Source organism: Lithobates pipiens, unplaced genomic scaffold, assembly GCF_037356315.1.
Source record: "Lithobates pipiens isolate NorthernLeopardFrog02 unplaced genomic scaffold, aLitPip1_a1.2 Scaffold_16, whole genome shotgun sequence".
Classification (NCBI taxonomy): Eukaryota; Metazoa; Chordata; class Amphibia; order Anura; family Ranidae; genus Lithobates; species Lithobates pipiens.
The window spans coordinates 419,311,154-419,323,971 of NW_027507748.1; the positions used below are offsets into that span (position 1 = coordinate 419,311,154).

Below are 12,818 nucleotides of genomic sequence, written 5' to 3' on the forward strand. Positions count from 1 at the left end.
CTATTAACTCCAAGGATTCACTTACTTTCTCCTCCATCATTGTGAATGATTAATGGGTTTGTTCAATAAAGACACGAGAAATTAGAATTGTTTGTGTGTTTTCTGCTGAAGCACATTGTGTTTATCGTTTGTGACTAAGATGAACTCAGATCACACTGTATGACAAATTACTGCAGAAAACCAGTCAATTCCAAGGAGTTCACATAATTTTTCTTGCTACTGTATTCTAATATTAATATATTTAAAATGATAATTTGTCACATCTCAGCAGAACGTGTATATTGTGAAAATGTTGCAAATACTTTGGGATTGTTTTTTTAAATTAGGAAAGACTGTCCACATCTTATGTTTTTGATTACCCTTGCACATAACTGGGCATTTAACCACTTCAGTACTAGCTTTTTTTTTTACCCTTTCATTACCAGGCTTTTTTCAGATTTTAGTGCTGTGATAGTTTGACTGGCAATCACTCGGTCGTGCAACACTGTATCTAAATGAATGCTATAGTTTTTTTTTTGAGACAGATAGAGGTTTCTATTGGTGGTATCAAAAGTTTTGAAAGAAAGGGTTACCATTACCTTCTGTTAGAAACATATCAAATAAAGATGCTTGGACAGTACAGACATCTCCAAGATGAGGCCTTTTTGGAAAGTAGAAACCCTGAGGTGAACTAATTTTTGTCACAATTCTTTGGAAATTAAGAAACATGCTGGTATTGAGGTGGCTAAAACATAGAGTTTGGTAATGGTGCATTTGATACAGCACATCATTAATTTACACATAAGAGGAGGGGATGTCATACACAGAGGGAGGAGGAGGAGAATGGTTTACAAGTCACATACAGTGGGGGGATGAAGATGAAGGGTTCGTTTACAGCATAAGGGAGGTGATGGTATTAATATACAGGCACTACAGACACAGGATAGAGCTGAGATGTATGGTGGAATGTGAGTCAAAGGGTTAAAAAACTATTCCACAGTAATAGTTATTACCTCACCCCTCCCCCACCCTAAAACTGCTGTTGCCTACCCCCCTATGATCCCTTCAGACATGAAATTCTCTCTCCTCTCTTTTCTCTTTTGTGATAGAAAGTGGAAGGCTCTCAAATGTGAGCACGGGAGTGTTAACATTTATGGTCACTGTGATTGCCCATCACAGCGATCACAAAGCACAGAGTCACTTTGATTGTCTCTGCACATTTTGCTTGTTATCTAAACAAAGCGCAGTCACAGGCATTATGTGTATGGTGTGAGCACAAGTGGTAAACTATGCTGTTTTAAAATAGTGCTCCATAAATACATGAACACCAACCCACCAGTTTAAAACAAGTTAAGATGAGCACTTTCACTTTTTTCTCTAAGATAAGTGAATACTCTCTATTAAGTAAATCAAGCCATTTGTTCTGTGTTTGCAGTGCTGCCCAGGACATGGTATTTTCGTACTTTGAGTAAAGACACCTTAGTGCTTATGGAGCCCCCAGAAATGTTTTCACCTATATTATCAATTTAAATTAGTAGTGCTAATTTAGTGCTAATTAACAGTTGAATCTTCTTTGGATTAAAACAGCAGCATTGCCAATGCAATAATAATTTTGTACATTTTTAAATAGTGGGCATTTTTTTCTTTTGTTACACATTTTTTGTTCATGTTGTTAATAAGCCTTGAGTGATTATTATTATTTTCTTGCAGAAACTGCTTCTCACTAAACATGCAGAAAGCACGTAAGTTAAAGTTAATAACATTTAAAGAACAAGTGAACTTTTCCCTAAATAAGATTACCACCACTGAATTTATATCTTATTAACATATACTGTATATGCTCAGTGGTCCAAGCTCTTAGTCTACAGTGGAACCATGTTGGTGATTCTTATGGTGAATATTGTCCAGCCTGCATACATATTTCCACATTGGGCAAGTATCACTGTGTAAATACAAATTGGTAGGGTGTAGGGATCAGACTTTGATTATTCTGCATTATAGGTACAGAATTACATTTACTGATTTGCTGGAAATTGAGAATCTGTTTCAAGCCTCTTTATTTTGGCAAAAGTACACTTATTTATTAATAATAATTTTTAATTTGCTAAACATTATCCGTTATTTTAATAGCTTCCGATCCAATGTTATTTATTAGTTATATATATATTTTTTATATTTTAAGTTCTTGCACTGACTGGACATGTGGGTAAGTACTTAGCTTATCATTTAACTCAGCTCTGTACTTTTTTTTGTTGTCAGTTTGTCAAGGATAAATATGCACCGGTTATGTTTTTGGTAAATCAGTTGGTTCTCAGAATTTTGATTTAACTGAGGCAGTTTCACTCTTTACTCTGGGTTTTGTGGGGTTTGAATCATATACTATAGCCATGCATTCATGATGTGTACTGCATCATGTTTCCAAGGAGCAACACTGCACTGGCATAGATTTTGGCTTTCGATTTTTGTGTCTCTTGACCTCCTCAGTTATTGACTCCAAATTCTTCTGCGTTGCTAAAGTACTTTAGTATATTTTAAGTGGGTAGATTTTTTGAGTCAGTACTGATAATGCCATTTCATTCCTTTGGTTTTTTGTAAAGAAATGTCCTCTTTACTGGCATGTACTGTCAGATGTTTGTCCCTTTATTGTGCACTGTGGTTCCTCATGCCAGGCCCTGCTTCCCAAAAGGACACAGTAGTGAGGTAGGGGTCAGCAGTAGGAAGCACAGCTCGCAGCAGGGGAGTAGTAGCTTTGGAAAAAAAATCGGAGGAATGGGCATTGAAACAATTTAGTATAATGCCTATACTTTTGTAGGTTTTATATGTGTACATTTCTTTAACTTAGCAACAGAGTCACTTTAAGATTAATATACATCCAGTAAGCTTGCTCTATCCTATTTCCATTATTGTATTGTATCTGAATTGTACCATAATTCACCTGGTTCATCAACAACTAGTGACATAAAATATTAGGCACACTCTAATTTATTGTTAGTTATACCTAACAGATAAGAAAAAAGAAAACAGGCACAACCAGACATTATTATTATTATTATACAGAATTTACAGTATATAGCGCCAACAGTGTGCGCAGCTCTTTACAATATAAATGGAGACAGTACAGCAACAATACAATTCAATACAAGAGGGTTAAGGGGGCCCTGTTGCTTTGAACTTACAATCTAATAGGGAGGGTCTGGTGAAACAAAATGTAGTAACTGTGAGGAATGAACTGATGAGGAAAGTAGAAGATTAGGTTGTTAGCTGAAGGCAGGATAAGTTTCCTTGAAAAGATGAGTTTTCAGGGGTCGCCTAAAAGTAGGCACAGTAGGAGATATCCAGACAGATTGGGGTAGTGAGTTCCAGAGGATAGGGGAGGCCTGGAGATAGCATGGGAGGAGGAGACAGGGGAACTAGAGTGCAGAAGGTCATTGGAGGAGAGGATGGTGTGGGTGATATTTTGAGACAAGATTGGTGATGTAGCTCGGTGCAGAGTTGTAAATGGCTTTGTATGTTATTGTTAGTGTTTTGAATTTTATTCATTGGGCAATGGGAAGCCAGTGGAGGAATTGGTAGCGAGGGGTGGCAAGGTGGATGAGTTTGGCAGCAACATTCATGATAGATTGAAGAAAGGCTTGCGGAGAGGTAGGCCAATGAGGAGGAAGTTACAATAGTCAAGGTGAGAGATAACAAGAAAGTGAATAAATTGATAAATTGCTTAGTGGTTTCCAAGGTTGGAAAGGGGCATATTTTGAAGATGCTACAGAGGTGAAGTCTGCAAGATTTTGACAGTGATTGGATTTGCAGTCAGAGTCCAGGATTACACCTAGTACCCTGGCATATGGGGAGGGACTGAATGCTGTATTATTGATCTTGATGGAGAAGTCATGGGAGAGGGCATGGGCTGTGGAAAAATTATGAGCTCAGTTTTAGAAAGATTGAAAAAGTGGTGTGACATCCATGCTGATATGTCAGTTAGTAAGTTAGTAATGTGTGAGGAGACTGAAGGAGTGAGGTGAGGAGTATAGAGAAAGATTAGTGTGTCATCAGCATAGAGATGGTACTGTAAGCCATAGGACAGAAGCTTGAGGTACCCCTACAGAAATAAGAAGTGGAGAGGAGGAAACAGAGTTATAGGTAACACTGAAGGAACACTGTGATAGGTAGGAGAAGAACAGGAGAGAGAAGAATTTTAAAGGGCAAGAGAGTGGAGTTTTTTTCAGGCTGGGATGGTCAACAGTATCAAATGCTGCAGAGAGGTCTAGTAGTATGAGTATGGAGTAGAGGCCATTGGTTTTAGCAGTTAGTAGATCATTAGTGAGTTTTTATATTAATTTATATTAAGGTCATCCCATCTCTACCTACCCAACCTGATACAGCAGCTTGTTCTGTTAAAAAAAACTGACTTACTGGCTAGATCAGTGTTTCTCAGCTCCAGTCCTCAAGGCGCCCCAACGGGTCATGTTTTCAGGATTTCCCTCAGATGAAATGGATGTGGTAATTACTAAGGCAGTAAAACTGATCAAATCACCTGTGCAAATTAATGGAAAGCCTGAAAACATGACCTGTTGGGGTGCCTTGAGAACTGGAGTTGAGAAACACCGAGATCACCAGATAAAAATAAAGGAGAGAAAGCCTTAAAACTGTTGTAAGGGTTAAAATGGCCCAGTATTTGCATCCCTCCCTCATCCCCCGAGTCCTCACATGCACTATGCTATGCCTGTCTGTAGTGGCTCTCCCCTCTCTCTCCCTACATTCGCAGGGCAGAGGAAGCAGCGGGAACCATTGGCTCTTGCTGTTGTAAATAAAATCCTGTGAAGAGTAGGTAGGGCGCAGGGCAAGCCATGCTGTGTTTGTCAATGGTCGCACACAACCTGCCTCAGAAGCGACACTGCAGGTGCACCACCAGAGGAAGTGGCTTCCTATGGTGGCACACGGGGAAGAGGAGAAGCCAAGAGCTCCAGTGGGAAACCCCAGAAGAGGGGGTTCAGGGCCACTCTCTGCAATACCATTACACAGGGCAGATAAATATACCATGTTTATTGTTAAAACATTTTTTTACTTTAAACGCAGACCATCCTTGATGTTATCCCTTTCTAACATCCCTTTAGTCCTTTCCCAAATAACCAAATTACTTTCCCGGCTGTGATTGGGTTCCATTGCTCTCAAAAAGACCACCCGCTCTACATTGTAGTCAGCACAGTATAAAACTTTTTTTGGCTTACGTACAGTATTTGCTTCTCATAGAAAATAAAGCAAAGAAACGTGTAGGAGTTTTTTCAAACTGTGTATGGTGTTTTGTCTTTTGACATTTTTTTTCAAAATGGTCAGTTCACAAACATAAATCTCCTTATGCCATGCAGTCATTTTTTCCTTGCATAAAATACGTAATTTAACCCTAAAAGCCTCATACATTGTTATTGTATCAGCAAAAAAATAAAATAAAAAATAGCTATTTTTATTATGCCCAGTTTCTGCCAGCCTTAGTCCAACAGTTTTTCATTTTTAAAGTAACCTGTGAGATGGTCCTTGTAAATATATGGATACATTTAAAAAAATACAACAAAAATAAAAAACATACATATTGTAATTTCAGCTAATCTATGCAAATAAGTAATTTCAGAAAGAAAAGCTAATAATTCACAGTATTAAACATCATGCGTGCATTATTGAAAGGACTCTATGAATGAATATTTCAAAATACTTCTGAAGGAAAAGAACCCAGAACATATAATTAGCTATTGTATTTTGTATTCTGACCTCATAATGAAAATGGAAGCAACTTTATTTGCACAAAACTGCAGTTTGTTACTTTCTCAGTAATAGTTGCATAACAATTAAGTAATGGGGTTAACGAGGATGTCTGAAAAATGTTTTTGAAACAGCTGAAAGGGAGTTTGATGGTTATTTAGAGAAGTGTGTCAGGCAGGAGCCAATAGAATCAACAACGTTAAATAAAGCATTGTGAACAGACATGGTGTTATGGCTACACAGTTTTTTTATAATGAGAGAACATGAAAATGTGAAGTTTTTTTTTACAAGATTTAATGACATTTTTCAGAAAAGTATATTTACAAAAATTAAATCCCCATTACCATGTAAATATGTTGCACTGGGGGTTTGCTGAGAACAAAATTGTCCTAAACCCAGTGGTCTATTTACCCTGTCTCCTGTATCCTCCCTATAATGAAGATGAAATATGCTGGGGGGGAAATAGTGTTAACCACATTTGGAGCTTGATTCACCACATGGTCTAAATGGCAGTTATTTTAAAGTGGTTAATGTTATTATTTATCACTGATCAACCACATATCTAAAGCCATTATCTTGAGTAAAGCCTGGTACACACTATCATTTTGTTTTTTGTTCAACCCAGTGCAGTGTGCTGAATGAAAAAAAAAATTAAGAGCTCAAAAGCAGCTGCTGCACTAAGCTGAGTGAGGCTAGGTTCACACTATTGCGATGCGGGAACGCCGCGAATCCGCGGCGTTTTCCCGCATCGCATACCTCCCGCCGGCAGTTCACACTGCCCTATGCGGACGGCTGGGGGTGTCAATGTTATGTTAATGACACCCCCAGATCCGTCGGCATATCGCAGTGCGATCTGCCGACTCGCACAGGAATCGGATCGCATGGTGTGAACCCCCATGCGATCCGATTCCGTTGCGGACCCAAAAAAGGGTCCTGTGCGAGTTTGCTGCGGGACAGCTGCGAGTTCAGCCATACTATCTGTATGGCTGAACTCGCAGTGCTACGGAGATCGGATGTGATTTGCTGTGCGAATCACATCCGGATCTCCCCCCGCAGCAGTGTGAACCCAGCCTTAATGTGTTCTGACAGGGGGACTGCTGCCCCCGCAAGAACACACCGGTCAGCACCCTCAGCCAAGGGTTGAAAACGCTGATTGGATGCCGATCAGCAGACCTTTTTCAGTCATGCTCCTTTGACAGAAGCTGGACATTCGGCCAGCTTCTGTCAGACTGGTTGCTGTACACGGTTTCTATTGAACCAGCCAATACTGCCCAATATTCGGCCCATGCGTATGGGGCTTAACACTGTAGAATGTTAATTAACATATATGTAGAACCAAGTCATATTCTTTTAGATATGGAAAGGTTAAAGCTCCTACCTATGTTTTTTGTCTGTGTCCTACTGGGGAGGTTTCCATTCTCTTCCTGTGCTGGAGACAGAAAATGAGAGGCATGATCTTCAAACTTAACAGAACTCTAATCTTAGAGTTTCAGGAAATGTGTAACCTTTGGAGAATTTTACTTGACCTTTTGCTGTTGTGAAACAAGACAATTTTAGGACTGAATCTACCTAGCAGGGATACAGTTATGGAAATGGTTTAGGGGCACCCCCACCATGTCCCCAAAAGAGAATGAATGGACTATCTCAGGCAGAAATAAAACTTGACAAAGGGTCTGACCTTTTATTACTCTATCCAAAACTCTTGCTTTTTTAATGCTTTGTATTTAGCCAGAAAATAGAATAAATCATTTTGTGCATATCATTATGAGTACAGGTTTGCTGTTCCCAATGCAAATCTGAATAATATTTGGTGAAGTATGTTGTGCCCAGCATTGCTCAATGTGTGCCCATCTCCTTGTTTAAACATGAAATAATGATGCCTTGCAGTACACCCTTAAAAATAGGGACATGAGTTACCAGCAAACACAAGCTCTAAACAACATTATAATTATGCTTCATGAAGCCACATTCACTTAATCCATGTAAGCAGAAATTAGTCTAATTGACTGAGTAAATATCTTTAGGTTAAATGCTATTTACCATACTTGTCAAAAAGATGTAATCCCATGCTAAATAACCCACCATCTGTTGTATAGTATAAATGCTAAGACCCTTTACAATGGTCTATATTTATATAGAAAAAAATAATGCACAGATCACTGACGTGGCACCACATCCATAGACTTTAGGAAACAACAAAAATAGGAGAAACAGGACTTTTAATGTGCCACACTTAACCCCAAGAAAGTGAGTACTTGGTAAAATTCAAGTTTATTCACAACATAATTCCTTTAAAAACATTTCAACACAGCCTGGCCTAATATATTTGTTGAATCTTTCTCTGCAGTCTGGCCTTATATATCTGATGCAGACTGAATACTATTGCTTGCACCTTATATACTATATACAGTACTATACTATACTATATATATATATATATATATATATATATATATATATATATATATATATATATATATATATATATATATATATATATATATATATGTATATATATATATATATATAGATATATATAGATATATTTATATTTTTATATATATAGTGGATGACATTTTGGACAAAGTGTCATTTATGTGTAAATTTAGTTTTTGCCTCAGAACAGTAATGGGGTTCTGAGGGTTAATTATGTAGGTTATGTAGGCTGATTGCCATGATCTCTGGCTGTAGAACCGTTCAGCCGTGAAGTGCCCAGCTGTGAGTGGCTACTCTCTGGGTGGTATTATAAACTTTTTTATGTCTGCAGTTCAAGGTGCCTGAGTTCTTCACCCTTGCCCTCTGTTCCTATATGAGACTGTGTTGTTGGATGTTACCCCTGCAAAATAAAACCTTTCAAAAGGACTTTATTGGTGTCAGCGTCCAAGTTGTTGGGTATCAACCTGGGAACCCTTAGATGTGGAAGAACAAGCCAAGCGGAGGTAACCGGTAAGCCCAATAAGTCAAGGCCGCCCTACAAAGGGCTATGGCCGATACATATATATATATATAGTAACCTGTGGGACAGGTAGGAGGTGCAAAGCTCCCTGGGATAAGCAGTCTTTCAGGCACAGATACCAAATCCAGTGACGTAGTGACAAACAAACAGTGTGGGGTTTATTGGTGATATATACAAGTCTAAATACAGGTGCTGTACAGTGTTCTAGAAAAGCAAACAGAACAAAAAAGGCAAACAAAAACCTAGCTGTGTCTTGGCACTAACTACACAATATATACAGGCCCTAACTACCAGGCTGAGCAAGCCTGCAGCTTGTCAGCTTCCACAGATACAGCTTTTTACCAACCTTTTGCTTTCACAAACCAGTGTTGCCTGTGTTTCCCAGATCACGAGCATCGGCTGTCTGTCTCAGGTGAGTTAAATTGGCCTCTGATACATGATTCAAACTGGATCGTAGATCAGAGATCCCTGAACGTATATGAGAGGAGCCTATGTGATGTATAAACCCCCGAATAGGACTTTTCCTGGCTTTCTCTGGGACGCTCTGCTACAATATATAAATATCTATTAGTTATGGCTCTATGGCTTAGCAGAATTAGTGCTTTTTCTAAGGAGCATCTTATATGCAATCTCAAACTATATTGAAAAGTTTTTATGGATATATGAATTTTGTTTTGTGAATAAACTTCGGAATTTTAACTAGTAAAAGTCTTGCTTCTCCTTTTTTTTTCATAATGATCTAAATTGTAAAAAGCCTAAAAGTTCACAGCACATATTGCCTACATGAACCAGGTATAGATAATAAATTGTAGCTTGATGAGTCTGTGTTATTAGAATAATTTGTGTTACACAAAATTGCTTTGTTTTTGCATATTTTTTCCTTACTGTAACTAAGAATTGAGAAAAAAATAATAATTTTTGCTTTTAGATGATTAGTGAATAGCTGAGGGCACATCTGTAAGCAAGCTCACTGAGATACAACTGAAAGCAGTGAAGATTTTCCCATAGTGGGGGGAAATCTCTGCTTTGAAAAATGCCATTAGAACAAGTACCCCTGCTTTGGTCATGGACACATCTCTAGCCTGCTTTTTGGACAGTAAAGAACAGCAGACTAATGACCCTTCTTCTCCTTACTCTGCTTTGTCTTACTTTCAGCAGTTTTATTGTGCACAGCCAGAGCCACCTCAAGAAAACATAGGACACCATACAACCTACCTGATAGGGCCCCACGCTCCCTAATATCCATTTTCCCCTCACTAAATAGCAGTGAGGTAGCTTTCAGAGTAAAGTGTGGCAGTAAATCCAGTTTTCACTTGCTAGATAGGACAGCCCCTCTCTACAGGGCAAGTGCCATATTCCATATCCTCTGACTTATCTTACAAGTTGGTCACTTATTAGTTAGCCTCAAACTGCAAGCTGCCCTTGCCTCATACCATAAGGACACCACATATGTAGTCCTGGCAACCACCTAGGGAGTGGACATATCTCTGTGTGGGCCGCTTTGCTTTTTGATTGGCATGCAGACTCTATTGAGCTTGTATGAGTTCCACCCACACATCCATTCTTTGTGGTCAATGAGCCATGTAAAGATCATACATGGAGATAGGGAGTACTGAAGTTCAGACACTGACCTCCTGACATTATGGGTCCCAAGCCAAGTATGTGAGGACTACCCATTCCCCCCTATCGGCAGCCATGACTGCACCACACCTTTTTGTCGCAGAGTCCTGGCACTCCTGTTTTATTTAATTTGACTGGAATTAAACTTTAACCAAGCTTATTCATACTTAAACAAGCAAGCAATTGTAAAAAATTGTAAAAAATGTTACCATTTGTAAAAAAGGTGGGTTGCTTTAAATATTTTAGTTGTTTGGAAGCATGGAAAATGCAGAAGAGATATAAAGCCTTGATCATTGTGCTTTCTGCATTGAATAAGGACGTTTCCAATCCCTGTACCTATCCCGTATTAGGGTTTAGCATGGGAAACCCCCCTTTAGGTCTATTGAGGAGATATATTTGCTCTGTATTTGTTGTGCAACATGTTATACATTAAATATACTATATGTGTATAATAGAGAGAATGCCTTTAGAGTTTTACTTTTGTTAATTACCGTACGTACTTGCCTTTTTTTAATATCACTCATTTAGTGGCAGATTCATTTTATTTAATGGCAATCAAGTATCTCACTGCATATAAGTTTTATGCTGGTGATATTTCAACTGCAACATAATATTTAAGATATTGAAAGCTGTTAGAAACTGTTATACATTTAACATACATTTATTGTTGTTATACTGAATATAACCACTGCTGCACCTCCAAGTTTAGCCCTCTCTGTCTTATTCTAACCAATGTTCAGCAAAGGTTTTGCTCCGTGGGTCCACCGGTGCAGGTAAGCAGGAACTTTAGTTACCAGAAGTCACTATATACAGTCAGATCTTAGAGTGCTTTTAGCAAGTACATTTTTGGGGCTCATTCACACAGGCATGCATTTAATGCAGTGTTAATGTATATCTGATAGCATAAAACTGTACTCACATTACCGTACATTACATATTTCTCCCTTCTGGGTTATTAGTATACTCTATTCCTGAAGATGAAATTCTTCCCATTTCATCATAAATGCTCAAACAATGCAAAACCAGTGCATTTTTTGTATGCTTTTCTCATATGTGTGAATGAGCCTCTTGCTCACCATACACTCGAAATATTGAAAGCATTACTTTGTACAGTCCTTGGAAGTATCTATGTAAAAATCAGAATGTGTTAACATAATGATGGATTTTAAAGCCAGTGGAGTCCTATGCTGTATAAGGTGCCCATAGACATTAGACATTGTTTGTTCAATAGCTGTGATTCTGGCATGTTCAAATGATACTTGGACTGTTGCCACTAGAGCAGCCTAAACAGCAGGAGGCAACAATGGTTTTCAGAAGCTCTTAACTTTTGGCCGCTTTTTTCCACGCTGGAACTTGGTATGCACTTTTAAACATATGGGTTGTATGTATATCATTATGCATTTAGAGTTGTGTTGCCAGCAAAATGTTTACACTAAAGGATAACTGTACTTTTAAACCACAGTAGAACTTTTAATATATACAGGAGTACCAACTAAATGCAAATATAACCTATTACCTCCAACTTTTCTGTTCTGTAATTTGAGAGCTGTCATCACAAGTCCATTCCAGTGTAAACATTTAGTTTGTCTGCAGCATGCACTGTCTCTGCATAAAACTAAGGCATGTACTACCGATTGGTTTATTTCAATGTCCTAACTGACTGGAACCATAAATGATGATGTCCATGCTGTAATGCACTCATTGGCAATCACAAAATACTCAATGTGGGCATGACTGTCCATTCCTACATTATGTGTTATACAAGAGAGTCAAAGGTGCAAGCAGAATGCACGTCTAGATGGATCCCTCATTTAGTTTGTTCTCTTCACTCCCGGTATGGAGAATATGTGCTCATAGCTCTCAATTGTCCCTCATTTGGGGGGACTGTTCCTCTTTTGAGACCAAACCCCCCTTTCCATTGCGTGGCCTCAAGTATTCCTCTTTTTGGTCTGATTTATACATCTCTATACAAAATGTAATGTTTTACTACCAAAAGTGTTATGCTGCACTAAACTTTTTATGCATTTGTTATTTTGAAAAGCCAATTTAAAGGAAAAAGAGAAGTAAAAAAACACTTGTTTGGTTTAGTCAATAATTTTCTACATATTACATTCTTTTGGTCCATATAACTGAGGCTATTCTGTGTGATAAAGGGTGTCCTTTTTTTTTATCATATCAGAAGGTTGGGGGGTATGTGTGCTCCTCTCACTGTAGTTGGATATTTAAAGGTGCTGCCCATTTCTAATCATTTGTAATTTCAAGTGATTACATGATTTCATTACAACAAAGAAATAATTGATGGCTTTTGGCAGAGAAGGCTTTGAGACAAATTTAATAAAGATGCTGAGAATCTTCACAATAGATTAAAGTTAAACCCCGAAAACACCTACCTGCAACAAAAGCCTACATTTTTATATGGAAAGCCTTGCAGCAAAATAAAGATTCCTGTGGATGGGACAGCAGCCAAACTAGCTAAAATAGCCCTCCAATAATATAAATGAATCTCTTCCTATGT

The 12,818-nt window shown here is 38.3% G+C and overlaps 1 protein-coding gene across 6 annotated transcripts in view; it reads left to right on the top strand.

The window, feature by feature from the left end:
- IMPG2 (interphotoreceptor matrix proteoglycan 2) overlaps positions 1-12,818 on the top strand; it is a 109,117-nt gene that overhangs the window by 56,734 nt on the left and 39,565 nt on the right. For 3 of the 6 annotated variants that reach the window (XM_077482497.1, XM_077482496.1, XM_077482495.1), the window contains exons 4-6: positions 1,690-1,721; positions 2,162-2,185; positions 11,044-11,076. In XM_077482497.1, coding sequence (XP_077338623.1) covers positions 1,690-1,721; positions 2,162-2,185; positions 11,044-11,076 — 89 coding nt within the window. The remainder of the gene's footprint in view (positions 1-1,689; positions 1,722-2,161; positions 2,186-11,043; positions 11,077-12,818) is intronic. The other 3 variants (XM_077482499.1, XM_077482500.1, XM_077482501.1) reach the window with 2 other exon arrangements.